At 45.1% G+C, this 22498-nt stretch overlaps 1 protein-coding gene across 1 annotated transcript; it reads right to left on the reverse strand.

Moving 5' to 3' along the window:
* Window positions 1-1299: 1299 nt before the first annotated feature.
* On the reverse strand, window positions 1300-22468 carry PARK7 (Parkinsonism associated deglycase). The gene is made up of 6 exons (XM_040429197.1): window positions 22312-22468; window positions 21635-21736; window positions 13819-13878; window positions 13372-13441; window positions 2609-2695; window positions 1300-1721 (listed from the first exon to the last, which is right to left on the reverse strand). The coding sequence occupies exons 1-6, from the start codon at window positions 22399-22401 to the stop codon at window positions 1561-1563; spliced, it is 570 nt and encodes a 189-aa protein (XP_040285131.1). The 5' UTR covers window positions 22402-22468; the 3' UTR covers window positions 1300-1560.
* Window positions 22469-22498: the final 30 nt, after the last annotated feature.

Below are 22498 nucleotides of genomic sequence, written 5' to 3' on the forward strand. Positions count from 1 at the left end.
GGGCACTTGCGAGCCCTCATTTGCATATGAATTAAACTGCGTTTTTCCTGCGGGTGAAACTCAGAAGAAAATTACAAAGGTACCATTAGAATCATGGATAGGTGTTCTAGAGAGCCATGTAAGTGGTGTATAACATCATATTTTGGTGACAGACTCCCTTTAACCCCTGCACAGGAATCTGGACTTTGCCGCAGGGGAACAACCAGACTGCTACCACCTAGGATAGTCCCAGTATAGTTGGCAGCTGACCTACTGGGGTCAAGGTCCCTGGTGCAAGCAACCAGGAGCTCAGGATACCAACACCAAAACCAGAACCAGAAGTATGGTCTGAAGAGTCACTTGATTGCCGTTTTAGAGGTCCAGGAAGCACACTGGAAGTGTAGATGAATGCAGACACAGGCATGGCAAGCTGGGTGTTGGCAAGAATACAGACAAGGGCCAACGAACTGAGTTAACTCAAGATACAAACAAAACTGAAACTGAAAGGGCAGGTCAGGACTGAAGACAGACTGGATACAGAGGCAGGAGATAAAGCAGGTAAATCGCAAACAAATTGCTGAAGCACTAGCCATTGGCTGGGGAAGGATTGGCAAGCAAGGGCAACTGGCCCTTTAAGAGGCCAGAGGTGAGAGCGCGCGCACACCCTAAGGAGACAGACAACGGAGCACTGGGAAGCAGCAGGGAGGTGGCAGCTTGCACAGAACGCCTGAACAGGACAGCGCTGGGCAGGAACCATGGGCATAACACAGAGCAGTCATTCCAATCCTCCACCCACTATGATGAGATTACCTTACAGTGAGAAATAAAATGAGATTACTTTCCCTGTCATTCAGCTATTTTAGGACTTTGTGCTGGCTAATAGAAAAACACAACATTTTGTACTTAAGAGGACCTTTCAAGCGATTTTATTAAGGGAGATATATGCCTGTACTTGACGGGCACCCCCCACTGATGCTGCCACCCTGCTTGATTTTTAAAAAAAATATGCCTCCTATGCCCCGCCTGATTTCTCCCGCTCAGTATGCCAATACTGAGCATCGGAGCAATGAGGAGGAGACAGTCTTTCTCCGTGGACGTCTCATTCTCCCTGGCTGTAGCGCAGTCCAATCGCAACGCAGAGAGTCACAGCCAGGGAAGTTTTTTCTTGCAAGTACAGGTAAAAAAAAAAATAATATTATATATATATATATATATATATATATATATAAATATAAATATATATAAAATCGCATGAAAGGTCCTCTTTAAATTCTTTATTTCATACATAGTACTGTCGAAATAAGAAAATAAAAGCCAAAAGCTCTTTTTTGGGTTTATTCCCGATCAGACACACCTCACACGTCTCATCACTGCCGTTAACACCAGCAGATCTTTATAGTATTAAGTGCTACAGTTTGAGTGCAATATCACTAGAGATCAGGGGAAGAATTAATGGACCGTTTGGTACAGAAAGCTCAAGATATATTATCTGGAACTGCCTTCAAAAGAAGGTCTGGATACGAGGGACTGCTCATCTCCACTACAAGTGCAAAGTAGGCCACCCACTGTCTATGGGAGGACTTAATCTTTAAGAACCAATGGAGCCTTTACTTGATCAGCCACGTCTTTTCCCAACAAGGCATCCACAATGGCCAAGGCAAATTCAAAACTGGTGCCAGGTCCACGACTGGTGATGAAATGTCCATCCCTCTCCACTCTATTTTCAGAGTATTTGTAGTGATCTGAAGGAAGATGAAACCAGAGGGTTAAATAGGAAAAAATAAAACCACAAAGTAAGTGAGTATGTGTGTATGTGTATGTATATATATGTGTGTGTATGTATATGTGTGTATGTATGTGTATGTATATGTGTGTATGTATGTATATGTGTGTATGTATGTATGTATGTATATGTGTGTATGTATGTGTATGTATGTGTGAGAGATATAGAATATATATATATATTAGTAGACTGCTAGACATGCCTGTACGACGCACCCAAATGTAAATGGTTGAAAAAAACAAAACAAAACAAAAAAAAACAAAACACTATTTGGCTGTGGAGAGGTGACCGCTGCAGCCACCGATTGACTGAGTGGCATTCCCTGGCTTGTCTAAAATAGGCACAGGAAATGCAGCGGGGACCCAGCGCAGCAGATCAGAAAGAAAAGTATAAAGATTCTTTATTTTTGCAACCATTTTCAGGCCATGGAACACTATTTTCATTGGACCGGTATACCCCTATAAGATACTCCCTCGTGAATAGATGAGTCAAATGAGACTGTCAGCTCCTAATACTGCAGCGGCTGAAGTGCCCCAGTACAATGCCAGCCACAAAACCCATAGACAAAATAGCAAAGGAGACAAATTACAAGTCACTGTAAGCAGACAGAGACCGCTCACGGGAACTCCATCACAAGAAGATGTATTATCCCGGGACCCCATAAAGGTATAGTCTGGGGATCAGCAACCTCCGGCACTCCAGCTTTTCTGAAAATACAACTCTCAGACTCCACCTTTCACTTCTATGGGAGTTACAAGAACAGTCAAGTACATGTGCATGCTGGGAGTTGTAGTAGTAGAGTGCCAAAGGTTGCTGATCCATAGTATAGGGATAAGGACACAGTACCTCCAGTCATCATTTTGTCTTTAGCCAGGGGATGTGTAGTCACGCTTCTTCCAAATCCTACTCCATGAGCCAGCAGCGCAGTTGGACCTATAAACAGTAAAGATTATAAATTACTTAACGGTAATCGTTTTTTCCTCTAGCCTCCACAGCGGCACGGATTCATAGGAGGATACCCCGCCTCCCCTAGGGACAGGAAACAACGTGGAGATCTTCAAAAAGACCAGGTGGCTGCCTGGCATATTTGTCCCAGAGAGACGTCCCCTGACTTTGCCCAGGAAGCTGCGACTGATCGAGTTGAATGAGCTTTTAGTCCCTTTGGAGGAATGACATCTTTGAAGTTGTAGGAAAAAAGGATTGCCGATCCATCTTCCGATGGTGGTCTTGCTTGCCGCTTGTCCTCTATTTGGCCCAGCAAACTGAATGAAGAGTCTGTCTGTCTTCCCTAAAGGGGTTCTGCAGTTTGTTTAAACTGATGATCTATCCTCTGGATAGATCATCAGCATCTGATCGGCGGGGGTCCGACACCCGGGACCCCCGCCGATCAGCTGTTTGATCCCCGCCGATCAGATGCTGATGATCTATCCAGAGGATAGATCATCAGTTTAAACAAACTGCAGAACCTCTTTAAGGTAAGCTAACACACATCTGCGAACGTCCAGATTATGAAAACGCCTCTCTTCCGGACAACCTGCTGGAGAACCGAATGACGACAACGAAACTTCTCGCAGACAGTGAAATTTTGAGACAACCTTAGGTAAAAAAGAGGGAGAATGTTTCAGCACTATCCTGTCATCTCTTACAGTTAGATTGGGAGGTCTACATGAAAAAGCTTGTATTTGGCCCACTCTTCTAGCTGTATTAATTGAAACGAGGAAAATTGTTTTAAAAGGACAACAATCTTAAAGAAATTTCAGATAACGGCTCAAATGGGGAATGTATTAAAACGGACAATACTAAATTTAGGTCTTAAGGAGGGACTGTGGATCTGACTATAGGTTCATTCCTATGTGCCCCTTTTACAAATCTTTTAGGAAGATGTAGATCTGCCAACTTAGAGCTGAGATATGGACTTTAAATGGTACTGACTTTTAAACCTTTGTTTAGGCCTTCTTGCAGGAATTCTAGAATGACAGATACATCTAGGGCCTCAGCTGATTTTAACCTATCTTTGGAAAATTTTAAAAAAGCCTCCCAGACTCTATGGTAAATCTTAGATGTTATAGGTTTTCGACTACATGAAATAGAAATTACCGCCTCCGAAAGACCTTTTCCTTAACAATTCCCACTCAGGTTCCAAGCTGCCAGACGTAGTTGTGCTGACTTGGGGTGTAAGACTGGACCCTGATAAAGAAGGTCTGGAAGAGCGGCAGGATCCAATAATCCCCTGCCAACATGTTCAATAGTAGGGGAAACCAAGATCTTCTTGGCCAATATGGAGCGACTAGTATTAGTTTGGACTTTTCTTGTAACACTTTTGACAGAATTTTGGGTATTAGGGCAAACGGGGGAAATGCGTACAGGATCTCGTTCGGCCAAGTATGGGAGAGTGCATCCATGAACAAAGGGCGGTCTTTGTAGGATAGGGGGAAAAAAAATGTCTCCGTCCTTTTTATGCCAGGTCACAAACAGGTCTAGGTGTGGTATCGATCACTTCTTTGTTATCTGAAGAAAAAGCTGTTGATTTAAACCCCATTCTCCTTCTTACAAGGTATCTCTGCTTAGAAAATCTGCGATCCTGTTGTCTTTTCCCTTTATATGGACTGCCGTAATAGACTGTATATTCCTTTCTGCCCATTGAAAGATTTTTCTTGATACCTTTGCTAAGGATGCACTTTTTGTACCTCCTTGTTTGTTCAGGTAGGTGACCGTAGTGATGTTGTCTGATAGGATTTTTATCTCTCTTCCTTTTACTTCCAAATGAAGAGCTTTTAGTGCTTCCCACACGGCTGACAACTCCCTTAGATTTGAGGAGGATAGGCTTAGATTTTGACACCACGTCCCCTGTACTACAGACATGTCTGAATGAGCCCCCCCAACCGGATCTGCTGGCATCTGTTATTCTTATAGGGTCTATTTGTCGCCATGATACTCCGTCGCATAGATTTCTTTTGTCTAGCCACCATATTAAAAAGAGTCTTTTAACTGCTGAGGGACTCTCACTTTTTTTTCTAACGAGAATATGCTTTTGTCCCAGTTTTTTAACATGAACGCTTGTAGGACCCAAGAGTGTGCTTGTACCCATCTTACTGCAGGGATTGAAGATGACATAAGGCCCAGCACCTTTATCACTACCCGAATAGCCACTCTTCTCCTGCTCCAAAACAGAGAAAATTCTTGGTTGATTTTTGATAGGAAAGTCTTCATAAGATGTGAGTCCAACAACATGCCAAGAAAAACCTTCCTCTTTTCGGGATGAAGATCTGATTTTTCTAGATTTACAATCCAGCCTCGGTCTTTCAGATCCTGCTGTACTATGTTCAAGTGATTCTCCAATTTTCTTTTGATTCTGCGGCAATGAGGAAATCGTCCAGATAAGGGATAACAAGTATCCCTTTCCGATGTAGACTTGCTACTACCTATGACATTATCTTTGAGAAGACTCTGGGGGTTGACGTTAGGCCAAAGGGAAGGACCTGGAATTGAAAATGGAACACCTTTTACCCCAACTGAATCGCAAACCTTAGATATTTGTGAGGACCGCTTCATATAGGGATATTATAATATGCATCAGTCAGATCCAAGGTTGCCATAAACGTCTTTCCTGAGAAGATTTATTGTAGATTTTATCGTTTCCATTTTGAAACGCTTGTACTGGACCTGACAATTTAGACCTTTTAAATTCATTCTGTGAGAGCCATTTGGTTTTCTCACTAGGAAAATTGGGGAATAAAAGCATGTCTCTTCTCCAGGTGGAACAGGAACGATGGCTTTTTTTCTGAAGCAGAATCATCAGTTGATTTACGAGTACTGACTGATCTTTTTTTAGCTCCTTGGTAATGCAAAAAACATTTTGAGGAGGGGAGGAAAACTCTATTTTTAGACATGACTATATTACATCTAATACCCAGAAGCATCTGGAGATTTTTTCCCAGGGTGGAAAAACATTTTTTAGCCTTCCTCCTTCTGCACTTCTGAAGTCATTGATTGCTAGGTTTTTGAGAGAAATTTGCTGGGTTAAAGAGAAAACCTCTATCCCTACCTGTCTGTCATCTTTCTGAAAACCCCTTTTTTTTCTGGTCCTGCCTGCCCCTTGTGGAGGAGCTGAAATTTTGTCTTTGACGAAAAGTTTTGGGTTCTGACAGAAAACCTTTTTTCCCCATTTGTGGCTTTTTCAAGGAGATCATTGAGTACGGACCCGAATACTCCGTCTCCTTCACAGACCATGACCTCAGCCACACCACTCTTCTAGTGGCATTAGAGAAGGCTGCAGATCTGGCTGCCAATTTTACAGTATCTACAGAGGCATCTGCCAGAAAATTTGCTGCCTGTTTAAACATGGGTTCCTGCCACTAAATGCTCCTCCATCTGGTTAATCCAAATGGCCATGGACCTGGCAGTATAAGTGGCCGCTACACTTGGTCTTAAAATGGCCATAGAAGCTTCCAAAGAATTTTAAAAAGAGCTTCCCATTTTTTGTCCATGGGGTCTTTTAGAAGACCTACATCCTCATATAGGAGAGCAGATATTTTTTGGTATTTTTGCTACCGGAGCATCAACTTTAGGACATTTATCCCAAAGGGTAGTATCCTCTTTGGAAAATGGATACTTCTTTTTAAAAACCCTGGAGACCCCAGGCTTTTTCTCTGGGTCAGTCCATTCTTTAGTAATAAGTCTGATAATATTAGAATGCAGGGGAAAAACCCTCCCCCCCCCCCAAGCCTCTAAACATAAGGTCCTGTACGGATTTGGTTGTTTAGAGTCTTCCAGATTTAAGGTAGCCCATATGGTTTTTAAAAGAGAATCTGTCTCTTTAATGGAGCAAAGGGATCGACCAGACTCTTCTTCAGAGGAATCAGAGTCAGATCCGGAAAGTAACTCCCCTTCATCAAAATCTTCCTCTTGCAGATCTATTTCAGAAGGGGCAGACATTGCTGACATGGAGGTGGAAGGTTATTGAGATGTGGACGCCAATTTACAGTCCACAGCGCTGCTCACTTCCTCTTTGATAATGTTTCTGATATTATCCAGAAGGGAAGGAGATTCTTCCGATACAATTTGTTCCAAACATTTTACAGGTTTTTTTTTTTTTATGACCGGGAGTTAGTCCCTTTTTGCAAATTGAACATTCTTTGGTACGCTGAGAAGTTTCAGCCGATTTTTGCGCATCCCCGACCTGGGGGAATATATTTTAAAAAAAATAATAAAAATTTTTTCAGAAGGAAGCAGCCTTTAGCCATAAAAGAAATACGTACATCCCCTCACCCGACTTGTAAAACAGAAATTTCCCAGCCACCTCCAAGGGGGGGGGGGGGAGAGCTTACCAGGCTGAGGGCTTTGGTTGGGTCTGCAAACCTCCAGACGCTGTCTGAGTCACCTGGACTAGACATCTTCCAAGTGCTTCTTTCTCTCCGGAAAGACACTGGGAATTGTTTCTTTCCCCTCTTTTTTTAAAGCGCTCGTTGCCTGGGGGGGGGAGGGGGGGGGAGGAAGTATGCCAGCTACAGCGCCTCCTGAGATCTCAAGCACACAGAGATCTCGTCTGCGATGACGTGACCCGCCCATCCTATCGTGATGACGCGCACGGACGCTGCCTCCACCAGAGGACTTATGCCAGAGAAGCAGGAAGGGCCGCACCGCAAGCCCTGCGGCCCTGTTCTCCGCCCAGCACACTAAGAAGTGCTCCTTGGAAACTTCAGCTGGGGGCGTCCAAGAAAACTCCCGCCGATGTGTGCCCTTTACAGGAGGATCTCCACACATCCCAGAGGGACAGGAAACAACTGGAGCAGGTAAGGGGAGGGGGCTATCCTGTCCCTAGGGGAGACGGGGTATCCTCCTATGAATCTGTGCTGCTGTGGAGGCGTTTGGAAAACATACATTAACAGTCTATGGGCAGGATGCAAAGGATATACATGAGCCTGCAGTCTCTGGTCCCCCTAAACCTACTCCCGATCTTCCACCCCCCGCTCACTTTGGCTGAACGTCTACCAAAGCTATGCTTTCCATTGCTGTTTAGAGATGAACGAATTTCAGGTTATGAAATTCGTTCACGCTTCGTTTACTGGTAAAAGGTGAATTGCGTTATGGATTCAGTTACCATGGACCATAACGCAATTCTTATTCATTCCGTCATAATAGAAGTCTACGGGCTGCAAAACAGATCTGTTCCATTTCCGTTATGCTCCCCTGAGAATTTTAACCCCTTAAGGACGCAGGGCGTATCGGTACGCCCTATTTCCCGAGTCCTTAAGGACTCAGGGCGTACCGGTACGTCCTAACTTGAAATCAGTATTCCGGCGCCCGAGGGGTTAAACGGAACGGGATTTCGGCTGAAATCCTTCAGCCGGCATCCTGTGACAACGCCAGGGGGGGTCATGTGACCCCCCCGTGTCGGCGATCGCAGCAAACCGCAGGTCAATTCAGACCTGCGGTTTGCTGCGCTTTTTGCAGTTTCTGATGCCCGCGGTCCCTGACCGCGGGGATCAGAAACTTTTGAGTGCCTATAATCAATATTTTTCACCCCCCCCTGCACCCCTGCACGATTTTATGCCGGGGGGGGGGGGGGGGGTGTCGCATGCGGTGGGGGCGGTGCGGGAGGCGGGCGGTGCCTCCCCATGAACGATCGTTGGCTTTGACGAACGCCCGCCTCCCCATGAACGATCGTTGGCTTCTAGTGGTTATACCAGGGTGCCAGCACATTGCTGGCACCCTGGTATAAACGGCTGACATCTGTGCAGATGTCAGCCGTTTAACCCTTTCCATACCGCGGTCCGTACAGACCGCTGTATGGAAAAAGTTAACTGTCGTCGGTCAGGGAGCTCCCTCCCTCTCCATCGGGGGGCTGCTGTGCCTTTGCAGCCCCCCGATGGAGGCGGAGAGAGCCCCCCTCAGCCCTGTGCTTACCCTTCCCCGTCTGCGAAGTTCTGAGCAGACGGGGAAGGTTCCCATGGCAACAGGACGCCTGCTCAGGCGTCCTGCTGTCCATGGTGCTGAACAGATCTGTGCTGAAAGCATAGATCTGTTCAGTGTAAGTAAAATACAGTACAGAACAATATATATTGTACTGTACTGTATTATACAGACATCAGACCCACTGGATCTTCCAGAACCAAGTGGGTCTGGGTCAAAAAAAAAGTTAAAAAAAGTGAAAAAAGTTAAGATAAAAAAAAAAAAACATTCATCACTGAATAAAAATTAAAAAAATAAAATACACTACACATATTAGGTATCGCCGCGTCCGTAACGACCTGATCTATAAAACGGTCATGTTACTTTCCCCGCACGGTGAACACCATAAAAATAAAAAAATAAAAAACTATGAGAAAATTGAAATTTTGCCCACCTTACTTCCCAAAAAAGGTAATAAAAGTGATCAAAAAAGTCACATGTACGCCAAAATAGTACCAATAAAACAGTCATCTCATCCCGCAAAAATCATACCTTACCCAAGATAATCGCCCAAAAACTGAAAAAACTATGGCTCTCAGACTAAAGAAACACTAAAACATGATTTTTTTTGTTTCAAAAATGAAATCATTGTGTAAAACAATAAAATAAAAATAAAGTATACATATTAGGTATCGCCGCGTCCGTATCGACCGGCTCTATAAGAATATCACATGATCTAACCCCTCAGGTGACCACCGTAAAAAATAAAAAATAAAAACGGTGTAAAAAAAGCCATTTTTTGTCATCTTACGTCACAAAAAGTGTAATAACAAGCGATCAAAAAGTCATATGCACCCCAAAATAGTGCCAATTAAACCGTCATCTCATCCCGCAAAAAATGAGACCCTACTCAAGATAATCGCCCAAAAACTGAAAAAAATATGGCTCTTAGACTATGGAGACACTAAAACTTTTTTTGGTTTTAAAAATGAAGTTATTGTATAAAACTTACATAAATAAAAAAAAGGTATACATATTAGGTATCGCCGCGTCCGTGACAACCTGCTCTATAAAATTACCACATGATCTAACCTGTCAGATGAATGTTGTAAATAACAAAAAAAAAAAAAAAAAACGTGCCAAAAAAGCTATTTCTTGTTACCTTGCCGCACAAAAAGTGTAATATAGAGCAACCAAAAATCATATGTACCCTAAACTAGTACCAACAAAGCTGCCACCTTATTCCGTACTTTCTAAAATGGGGTCACTTTTTTGGATTTTCTACTCTAGGGGTGCATCAGGGGGGCTTCAAATGGGACATGGTGTCAAAAAAACCAGTCCAGCAAAACCTGCCTTCCAAAAACCGTATGGCGTTCCTTTCCTTCTGCGCCCTGCCGCGTGCCCGTACAGCGGTTTACGACCACATATGGGGTGTTTCTGTAAACTACAGAATCAGGGCAATAAATACTGAGTTTTGTTTGGCTGTTAACCCTTGCTTTGTTACTGGAAAAAAAAAAATTAAAATGGAAAATCTGCCAAAAAAGTGAAATTTTGAAATTGTATCTCTATTTTCCATTAAATCTTGTGCAACACCTAAAGGGTTAACAAAGTTTGTAAAATCAGTTTTGAATACCTTGAGGGGTGTAGTTTCTTAGATGGGGTCACTTTTATGGAGTTTCTACTCTAGGGGTGCATCAGGGGGCTTCAAATGGGACATGGTGTCAAAAAAAACAGTCCAGCAAAATCAGCCTTCCAGAAACCAAACGGCACACCTTTCCCTCTACGCCCTACTGTGTGCCTGTACAGTAGTTTACGACCACATATGGGGTGTTTCTGTAAACGGCAGAGTCAGGGCAATAAAGATACAGTCTTGTTTAGCTGTTAACCCTTGCTTTGTTAGTGGAAAAAATGGGTTAAAATGGAAAATTAGGCAAAAAAATGAAATTCTCAAATTTCATCCCCATTTGCCAATAACTCTTGTGCAATACCTAAAGGGTTAACAAAGCTTGTAAAATCAGTTTTGAATACCTTGAGGAGTGTAGTTTATAGAATGGGGTCATTTTTGGGCGGTTTCTATTATGTAAGCCTCGCAAAGTGACTTCAGACCTGTAGTGGTCCCTAAAAATTTGGTTTTTGTAAATTTCTGAAAAATTTCAAGATTTGCTTCTAAACTTCTAAGCCTTATAACATCCCCAAAAAATAAAATATCAATCCCAAAATGCTACAAACATGAAGTAGACATATGGGGAATGTAAAGTCATCAAAATTTTTGGGGGTATTACTATGTATTACAGAAGTAGAGAAACTGAAACTTTGAAATTTGCAAATTTTTCAAATTTTTGGGTAAATATGGTATTTTTTATGGAAAAAAATTCACTTTTTTGACCCAATTTTAGCAGTGTCATGAAGTACAATATGTGACGAAAAAACAATCTCAGAACGGCCTGGATAAGTCAAAGCGTTTTAAAGTTATCAGCACTTAAAGTGACACTGGTCAGATTTGCAAAAAATGGCCAAGTCCTTAAGGTGAAATAGGGCTGAGTCCTTAAGGGGTTAAAGGGTTTCTGTCATGGGAAAAATAGTTATGTAGCTGACTGACGTTAGCGATGTGCTAATGTCAGCAGTACATAACAGTGTTCTTTATAACTCCCTGCCTGCCGCCGTTCTCTTAAAATAAAGACTTTTAAAATATGCTAATGGCCTCTAGTTGCCATTAGGGCGTTGCTTCAGCACCTAGAGGCTCGGTCTACTCGCCTTTTGGCACGCCCAGGTCCAGTTGATTGACGTCCTTCTCCATCCGGTTTAGTATTCGGCGTAGGCACAGTGAGTGAAGGACGCTCGGCTGCTGCTAGCTTCCTCACTGCGCCTGCGCTGAATACTAAAACAGGATGGCGCAGGATTATGAGGACGATGCGGAGAAGAAGGAAGGAAGTCAATCAAGTGGACATGGGCGTGCCAAAAGGAGAGTAGACCGAGCCTCTAGGTGCTGCAGCAACGCCTTCTTGGCGCTATGAAGGCGTTGCTTCAGCACCTAGAGGCTCGGTCTACTCGCCTTTTGGCACGCCCAGGTCCAGTTGATTGACGTCCTTCTCCATCCGGTTTAGTATTCGGCGTAGGCACAGTGAGTGAAGGACGCTCGGCTGCTGCTAGCTTCCTCACTGCGCCTGCGCTGAATACTAAAACAGGATGGCGCAGGATTATGAGGACGATGCGGAGAAGAAGGAAGGAAGTCAATCAAGTGGACATGGGCGTGCCAAAAGGAGAGTAGACCGAGCCTCTAGGTGCTGCAGCAACGCCTTCATAGCGCCAAGAGGTTTCATTAGCATATTATAAAAGTCTTTATTTTAAGAGAACGGCAGCAGGCAGGGAGTTATAAAGCATACTGTTATGTACTGCTGACATTAGCACATCGCTAACGTCAGTCAGCTACATAACGTTATTTCTCATGACAGAAACCCTTTAAAAACTATCAACCAATCTAGCTGCATGTGCGCCATACTTACAGACTGGTGACCCACAATGATTTTGGGTCCTAGCATCTGACGGTGCAATATAACCAAGTCTACTTTCACACTGGCATTTTGGCTTTCCGTTTGCGAGATCCGTTCACGGCTCTCACAACGGATTAGTTTTGCCCTAATGCATTGTGAATGGAAAAGGATCCGCTCAGAATGCATCAGTTTGCCTCCGTTCAGTCTCCATTCCGCTTTGGAGGCCGACACGAATACACTGCTTGCAGCGTTTTGGTGTCCGTCTGATGAAACTGAGCCAAACGATCTATCCTGGCACACAATGTAAGTCAATGGGGACGGATCCGTTTTCTATGACACATTCTGGCACAATAGAAAACGGAACCGTCCTTCATTGACTTTCAATGGTGTTCAAGACAGATCCGTCTTGGCTATGTTACAGATAATACAAACTGATCCATTCTGAACGGATGCAGACGGTTGTAAACACACACTTTAGCGGTGTCCTGATAGGACATGTAAACACACACTATGTAATGTCAGGTCACCGTGCTGTAGGAAGAGTGCGCTGGATCTCCTGAGTGGCGGCAACATCTGGAGCAGGGGAGGTACTTTTTTTTGTCTGATCTGGGACTGATGAAAAATAATTTTCCTTATTTTCCTCTATAACCCTAGGTGCGTCTTAGGAGACGGAAAAATATGGTAAATGTCATTCTGCAAAAAAAATAAAAAACACTAATTCTGCCCACTAAATGCCATTCAGTGGCATGAAAAAAAGCTATGAATGACCCCATGTTTGGATTCCTTTGTAAGCCCATCGGCTAATGGACTGCCATGGCAGCTGGTGGCATAAGAACGGCCCCCAGGTCTGCCATCAGTAGCTCCCCATTAGGAACACAGTGAAAAAGAAGTGGCGCTGCTCGTCTCAGTAGATCAGAGGAACGAAGGAATTCCTGCCAATAGAGAATTTGTACTCACTCTTTGTTCCTCTGATCTACAGAGACCAGCAGCACCACTTCTTTTTCACTGTGTTCCTGGCCTCTATGTCTGATCAGTGATGGGATATATTAAGACGCGCGGCAGAGTGTTGTGCCTCCTGCACAACCATTTGTGGTGAGCATCTTCTCTGCTTGCTCCAATTCCTTTTTCAAGCGGTCCTTCCAATGTGCGCTTCTCTCTTATATATCCCCCTAGTAGACCATGCCACAACCCCTGTAGGTACATGAGACAAAGGAAACGTGTCCATACCAGCACATATTGCAGCAATGAAACCCTTCTTGGCATCTTGTTCTTGTAAAACCTCCTTCACTGCAGGAGACTGGAAGAGAAAAAATGAAAAATTACTTCATATATTCTAAGTGAAGCATTCCCCAAATATGTGCGATTAGCAGGGACTCGGCACTTGAGCGCGCTGTGGTGAACCCTGCACATCTTGTATTACATAGATGGCCATTTTCCTGAGTATCTGACCTGTGATAACACTACCCCCAGCAAGTTTGGCTAAACCCTAGGAGTCAGAGAGGAGTCTTTTAAATAACGGATTGTCTCAGTGAAAGGGAATTGTTGGGCGGAGGAGGTAGCCAAAAATCACTGGATTTGTACAGCACCCAATACTTGCCCAGTTTGCAGTTGAGAACACCTCCTGCCCCCACCCCAAAAAAAATAAAATGGTGTTATTTAGTGTAGGAATAATACCTCTGACAGGTTCTGGGCACCGAGATTACCTCCGGGGAGCACTACAACATCATACGGGCCCTGGAAGGAAGAGACACTGATGAAAGACCAGACAAACCCAGCATCTCAAATACATAGAAAACACCAACATTTTTTGGTGTCTGCCTAGGAGTCAATTTTACTTCAACACATTTTTAAAGGACCCACCAAAAATCAAGGGCCACATTAAAGGGGTTTCGCCATTAACTAATTTTCACCAAGTGCGTTTGCATCAATTACTTTTTTCCCCAATTTACATCCTTTGCAGTTTTCTCCTATCCCCCATGCTTGAATCCTACTTCCTGGTTTGTCATGTGACTGGTGTCCCATTATGCCTTGGGGCAGTGATCTGTGTGCTGACAGCAGATCATGTGACACTAACCGCGCCCCTTGTTCTTACCAATGATGCTTCCTACGGCCTACATTACAAGCCTCTAGTGAAGGATGTAGCCTACAGCAACTGAATATCAATATAGCTTTGCCATAGGATGCGCTGGTAGGCGATAACTATAGAATAAGGCAGTTGATAGTAGTTGGGGACAGCGATATAACGGCGATATCACTTGGGCGGGATTATACATTTATATTCGTGGCACACCACCATGGTACAGCCATTGCTCCAGGTTCCTCCAATGGGGACGGTTCATCAAAACAACCAATCATTTTAAAAGGGGTAATTTCATGGCATACCACTAAAATACACCATCGCTTTGTGATCACTGGTGGTCTGACCTCTGGGGCCCCCACAACCCACCGAATGAAGGCGGATTTAGTGCTATAGCCCTTCTAAGCCTTCACTGCACAGCGATGCTCCTGGCCACCAGGCTGTGTGGACAGCTGCAGTCGGCCCCCATTGACTTGAATAGCCCACCATGCAGTTCCCTGCACAGTGGCTGGTCGCAGTATGAAGGCGATTCGGAGCCAAATCAATGTAGCGGCTACTTCATGCTAAACACCGGCAAGTTTTCCAGAGGCCTTTCCCGCCACCACAACATCAGTGAGAGATCACTATAAAAAAACTATTAAGGAACACTCCGGGCAGACCAAGTATGCTGTGTCATGGCTTGTGCAGGACCAAAGGGGGAGGAGCATGACACAGGGTCATAGTCCACCCTCTCAGAACCTGTACCAGGCATGTTACAGTGCTGCAGTTTTGCCTGGAGTGCTCCTTTAATTTGAAAGGAACCCCAGTCACTTTTAAACAACCATTTTACTTTGCATATCCTCTGCTTTACTCACTTTGTCTTGATCCCACCTGTGAATGGGTGACAGGTAGCTGATCAGTGGGGGTCTGACTGCTGGGACCCCCATCGATCACTAGAATGGGGTCAAGGCCACACATGCACACTGCTGCTCCAGCAGAGTACAGCTCTCTGCCATCTATAGAGAATGAATGGAGCAGAAGCGTGCATGCGTGGCCATCACAACCCCATTCTAGTGATATATGGGGGTCCTGGTGGTCCGACTCCCACTGACCAGATATTGATTACCTATCTACAGGATTGTTGATATGTTAAGGTGGAACAACAACCTCTTTATACTAAACCTAGATATCTGCTGGCTTCCTAATACCACACAGCAGTGCATTTTTAGCACTCAATTGCTTAAAGGGGTCGTCCAGGTGTTTAATATTGAAAGCCTATCCTCAGGATAGGTCCCCAACATCATATCGTGGGTGTCCGACTCCTAAAGCGCCTGCTGCTGAGCTCCGTGGCCTCTTTCTAGGCCAGTGACACCACGTTCATCGGTCACACGGCCAATGTGCATCTCAGTCCCACTGTAGTGAATAGGCTTGGCCTGCAATACCAAGCACAGCCACTGTACAGTGGACGGCGCTGTTCGTGGTAAACTGCAAAGGGGCTGCAGTGCTCAAAGGAGGGCTGCAGCCTCTTTAAACAGCTTATCAGCCTGGGTGCCGGAGGTTGGACCCCCACCAGGCTATACGCTTCAGCCGTCACTCAATGCTTGTTTAACCACTTCAGCCCCCCTAGCTTAAACACCCTTAATGACCAGACCACTTTTTACACTTCTGACCTACACTACTTTCACCATTTATTGCTCAGTCATGCAACTTACCACCCAAATGAATTTTACCTCTTTCTTCTCACTAATAGAGCTTTCATTTGGTGGTATTTCATTGCTGCTGACATTTTTACTTTTTTTGCTATTAATCGAAATTTAATGATTTTTTTGCAAAAAAAAAATGAAATTTTTCACTTTCAGTTGTAAAATTTTGCAAAAAAAAATAAAAATACATCCATATATACATTTTTCTCTAAATTTATTGTTCTACATGTCTGATAAAAAAAAAATGGTTTGGGTAAAAGTTATAGCGTTTACAAACTATGGTACAAAAATGTGAATTTCCGCTTTTTGAAGCAGCTCTGACTTTCTGAGCACCTGTCATGTTTCCTGAGGTTCTACAATGGCCAGACAGTACAAACACCGCACAAATGACCCCATTTCGGAAAATAGACACCCTAAGGTATTCGCTGATGGGCATAGTGAGTTCATAGAACTTTTTATTTTTTGTCACAAGTTAGCGGAAAATGATGATTCGTTTTTGTTTTTCTTACAAAGTCTCATATTCCACTAACTTGACAAAAAATAAAAAACTTCCATGAACTCACTATGCCCATCACGAAATACCTTGGGGTGTCTTCTTTCCAAAATGGGGTCATTTGTGGGGTAGTTATACTGCCCTGGCATTTTAGGGGCCCAAATGCGTGCAAAGTAGTTTGAAATCAAAATCTGTAAAAAATGGCCGGTGAAATCCGAAAGGTGCTCTTTGGAATGTGGGCCCCTTTGCCCACCTAGGCTGCAAAAAAGTGTCACACATGTGGTATTGCCGTACTCAGGAGAAGTTGGGCAATGTGTTTTGGGGTGTCATTTTATATATACCCATGCTGGGTGAGAGAAATATCTTGGCAAAAGACAACTTTTCCCATTTTTTTTAAACAAAGTTGGCATTTGACCAAGATATTTATCTCACCCAGCATGGGTATATGTAAAATGACACCCCAAAACACATTGCCCAACTTCTCCTGAGTACGGCAATACCACATGTGTGACACTTTTTTGCAGCCTAGGTGGGCAAAGGGGCCCACATTCCAAAGAGCACCTTTAGGATTTCACAGGTCATTTTTTACACCTTTTGATTTCAAACTAATTACCACACATTAGGGCCCCTAGAATGCCAGGGCAGTATAACTACCCCACAAGTGACCCCATTTTGGAAAGAAGACACCCCAAGGTATTCCGTGAGGGGCATGGCGAGTTCCTAGAATTTTTTATTTTTTGTCACAAGTTAGCGGAAAATGATGATTTTTATATTTTTTTTCTTACAAAGTCTCATATTCCACTAATGAAAATAATTGGATTGGCTCACCCTCCAAAACAATATGGAGTGGGTGCTCCCCCTAAAAGAAAGATATCCCCAATCTTCTAAGGTATATAAATTAGCTGAACAAATAAGAGGGGCACACCTGCATTTGAAAATCAGATGGAGCTACAGCCAATACGTTTAATACTGTTTATTTGCGTACACCATAAAATAAATATAAAGGTACCTCAATATATAACTAAAATACATTCATTTAAAACATAGATAACCACATGTATAGGCTCAATGATAACCGGTGTATTGTAACACTAGTAGCCAGCAGGAAATCGTGGGTTAGATAGTATACAGTCTTTGATACAAATTCCAATGCGCAAGGTTTGGTGCGCTATGTCTCTGCTGATGTTTGGTAATAGCTAGCAACTGTGGTTACATTTTTGCGGTTGCATAGAGTCTCGTAATATTACTTGCTTGTCTTTACGGCATATAGCGGATAGTGTGTTTGTGAAAACTTGCTGTGTATAAACACACTACTCACTGTTTTGAAGCGGTGGAGTAACCGATCACTCGTGCTCAGCATGGCGTCCCACGTTTTGCAGCATAGGAGGTCTCAGTTCCGGTCCGCTCTCGGTGTAAGTGAGCAGGATACCGTGACAAGGAAAAAACTGTCCGTTTAGATGCCGGGGTCTAAGTACTGTGACCCACTAGAATCGTTGGTGTTACTTTGGTGTCTGTTGGTGTAGACACAGCAGGACTTAAATTTCTTCCTGTCGGCTGTAGAAAAAGCGCTTCCAAGGACTCCAAGAGGTTGCGCAGATTATATGCTGCGGTTTCTTGCTTGCTTTACTCGAGACTTGTGCACCAGTCTCGAGTAAAGCAAGCAAGAAACCGCAGCATATAATCTGCGCAACCTCTTGGAGTCCTTGGAAGCGCTTTTTCTACAGCAGACAGGAAGAAATTTAAGTCCTGCTGTGTCTACACCAACAGACACCAAAGTAACACCAACGATTCTAGTGGGTCACAGTACTTAGACTCCGGCGTCTAAACGGACAGTTTTTGCCTTGTTAAGGTATCCTGCTCACTTACACCGAGAGCGGACCGGAACTGAGACCTCCTATGCTGCAACACGTGGGACGCCACGCTGAGCACGAGTGATCGGTTACTCCACCGCTTCAAAACAGTGAGTAGTGTGTTTATACACAGCAAGTTTTCACAAACACACTATCCGCTATATGCCGTAAAGACAAGCAAGTAATATTACGAGACTCTAAATGCAACCGCAAAAATCTAGCCACAGTTGCTAGTTATTACCAAACATCAGCAGAGACATAGCGCACCAAACCTTGCGCATTGGAATTTGTATCAAAGACTGTATTTTTTGCCACAAGTTAGCGGAAATGGATTTATTTTTTATTTTTTATCACAAAGTCTCCCTTTCCGCTAACTTGGGACAAAAATTTCAGTCTTTCATGGACTCAATATGCCCCTCAGCGAATACCTTGGGGTGTCTACTTTCCGAAATGGGGTCACATGTGGGGTATTTATACTGCCCTGGCATTCTAGGGGCCCTAAAGCGTGAGAAGAAGTCTGGAATATAAATGTCTAAAAAATTTTACGCATTTGGATTCCGTGAGGGGTATGGTGAGTTCATGTGAGATTTTATTTTTTGACACAAGTTAGTGGAATATGAGACTTTGTAAGAAAAAATAAATAAATAAATTTCCGCTAACTTGGGCCAAAAAAATGTCTGAATGGAGCCTTACAGGGGGTGATCAATGACAGGGGGGTGATCAGGGAGTGTATATGGGGTTATCACCCCCCTGTAAGGCTCCATTCAGACGTCCGTATGTTTTTTACGGATCCACGGATCGGATCCGCAAAACACATACGGACATCTGAATGGAGCCTTACAGGGGGGTGATCAATGACAGGGGGGTGATCACCCCATATAGACTCCCTGATCACCCCATTGTAAGGCTCCATTCAGACGTCCGTATGTTTTTTACAGATCCACGGATACATGGATCGGATCCGCAAAATACATGGATCGGATCCGCAAAACACATACGGACGTCTGAATGGATCAATGACAGGGGGGGTGATCAATGACAGGGGGGTGATCAGGGAGTCTATATGGGGTGATCACCCCCATCATTGATCACCCCCCTGTAAGGCTCCATTCAGACGTCCGTATGTGTTTTGCGGATCCGATCCATGCATCAGTGGATCCATAAAAAACATACAGACGTCTGAATGAAGCCTTACAAGGGGGTGATCAATGACAGGGGGGTGATCAGGGAGTCTATATGGGGTGATCAGGGGTTAATAAGTGACAGGGGGGGGTGTGGTGTTTGGTGCTACATATTACTGAGCTACCTGTGTCCACTGGTGGTCGATCCAAGCAAAGGGGACCACCAGAGGACCAGGTATATTAGACGCTGTTATCAAAACAGCGTCTAATATACCTGTTAGGGGTAAAAAAAATAAAAAATAAAAAAATAAATAAATAAATCGCATCTCCAGCCTGCCAGCGAACGATCGCCGCTGGCAGGCTGGAGATCCACTCGCTTACCATCCGATCCTGTGAACGCGCGCGCCTGTGTGCCCAGGGGAGGCCTTACAACGGCCGGTGCCCAGGCCCCTGGGTTATTTTCATACCAATCCACTCCCCCTCCGCTGCTTCTGCCCGCCCTTCGTCTCTTCTCTACCCTTCCTCCTACTGTCCGTAATCCCGCGCATGCGCCGATGACCGCGATATCGGCGCGTGCGAATTGAATGACCACAGTCTGGCCGGGGCATCAGAGTTTACCGTGCGCATGCGCCGGCCCCGGCCTAACTTACGTCACGGCAAGAACGTAAGTTAGGCCCGGGCCGGCGCATGCGCACGGTAAACTGTGATGCCCCGGCCAGACTGTGGTCATTCAATTCGCACACGCCGATATCGCGGTCATCGGCGCATGCGCGGGATTACGGACAGTAGGAGGAAGGGTAGAGAAGAGACGAAGGGCGGGCAGAAGCGGCGGAGGGGGAGTGGATTGGTATGAAAATAACCCAGGGGCCTGGGCACCTTCACAGCCTAATTTGCATACGGAATAAAAGTGTTTTTCGGAGGAACGATGATAGCAAGCAACATATGGTAAGCACAGTTTTAATAGGGAGGATGCCATGGACATAAGTCTGTTATTAGGTTAATAGGGTGAATCGGCGTGAAAGACTCCCTTTAACTGGCAGCAAGTTAGGTCAGCTACGCGTGCATGCGTTTACAGGTCTGCAAAACGAATCCAGAACCGCTCAGATCTAGACATCCCGTAGGAAATCTCCTCCGGTGCATCGAACAATCTCAACTCCAGCACTTAAGGGGTTACACTGTAGATGGGAAAATAACTGGCAGAAGGAGACTTCCTAAATTAGCCTGAGCCACGTCCCCCGGAGTGCCAAACATTCTGACCTTTAGTGCTGCAGCGATCTGCGAGAGCCGTCTGCGCCATTCACCTGTGTCATACAGAAGCCGAAATGTAATCAAACTGGGGGGGGGGGAATAAATCCCCAGTGTGGACACTGGCCAACGGCAGCCGTGAAATGGTAGACATTTATAAGAAAACTGAAAACCACAGGTCTTTATAGTGCTTCCTACAGAAAATAATGGATAGGCCTACTAATGGCGGGGGAAGGGCAGCACAACTATTGCTCCTAGACTCAATAAGAACAGTGCGACATCTCAGGAGAAGCCTTCAGTGCCAGGGCGCCAAACGTGACAAGACCGCCTCTGTGGCACTTGTGGTCTCTGGCTTGATAAACACCATCCAGCATGGTCATCCTAGTCAGGAATGCCTGCCTGGCTCTCTCCATCATCTATGTAGTGCAGTTAGCAGTTTTGCAGTGTCAGAACTGCTGACAGATTCCCTTCATAGCGTCTCTGAACCAGAAAGAGGCCATTTCTCTCACTGACCGAAAAGGGGGTCGTCTCAAATCAAGACAAGCTTGCCCACTTAAGGAATATAGACATCATAGAAGGTTGTGCCCCACTGGGACCCCCTCTATATGGGCCAGAACTGGGAGCCGCCCTTGCCATGGACGCTAGGTTGGCCGTGTCGTCCCTAGGTGAGCCGGCTGTTTGCGGAGGACGACCTCTTTAATAGAAAGTGTTTGAGGTCACATCACCCCCGGGAACAATGGAGGAGCCATAGTCCTGCTAGGAGCTCAACAGGTTGTGGCCTCTTTCTTATCGGAACAGCGTCACACCTGTCCACAGGTTGTGTGCAGTACTGCAGGTCAGCCCCACTCACTTCATTGAGAGACAATACCACATGCAACCCATGGACACAGGTGGCGCTGTCCTGGGAAGAAAGCAACCACCCATGAAGAGAATTAGGATCTAGTATCCAAAATGGGCGACCGATGTAAGAGGTCCCCCGCTCCCGTCCACATGGGCCAGCACTGGTACAGCCCCCGACTTACCTTTGTCCGGGCTTCCTCTAGGCTGGTGTCAGGACAGATGACCACGTCTCTGCTGCACTGAACCGGATCTTTCCCCGTCAATCCCGCAACCGTCACGATGATCTGTTCGGTACAAAAAATAATGGAAATTACCAGATGGCGGCTGACTGGGCCTCATTTTGGGATTCCGAAAGGATTTTTACAAGTATTTTCACCCGATTGGCGCACTTTGAGGTAATAAAGGGAAACCCTACATCGCCTGCCCCCTCTATTAGCGAGAGACCAGCCTTCAATCACCTAAATGAAGGCCAGCTATTCCAGTGGGTGCTCGGCAGAGCTCGTGGCCCCCCGCCATGTATGGCAACTGCGCTAATCACTGGAATCGGACAACATGCTGTGGGTGAGGCCATTGGTCCTATGCAAGAAGACCCCAAAAGCTATAGGGGTCTCTTCTTATTACCCTCTCAATGCACAGGACCAGGACTACAAGTGATAAGCCACGCCTACTCGGGTGAAGCCACGCCCACGTCGCTATATAAATATCCATCACGTGAAGGGGTAGAGCGCCCTCTTATGGCACAGAGCGTCCTTTACAAGCAGCACAGATAGGGGGCCTGTTTATTATGCAATGTGTCTGCGGATTTCACAGACATTGGCCTCTGTACACATGGCAGTGAGCCAGCAGCTGCGCTACTCACCCCGGCTCTCCTCATCACATCGGTGGGTATGACGGTCTCCATCTCCTCGGCCCCCTTGGCCAGGATCACCAGGGCTCTCTTACCGGCCATGACACTGCTGCGGCGATCAGTCTGAAAGCACGGCGCTTCTAGCGACACACCCCCTATAACCAAGACTACGGAGAACCACTAGGGACAAACGTGCAAA

Source organism: Bufo bufo, chromosome 1 (genome assembly GCF_905171765.1).
Source record: "Bufo bufo chromosome 1, aBufBuf1.1, whole genome shotgun sequence".
Taxonomy (NCBI): Eukaryota; Metazoa; Chordata; class Amphibia; order Anura; family Bufonidae; genus Bufo; species Bufo bufo.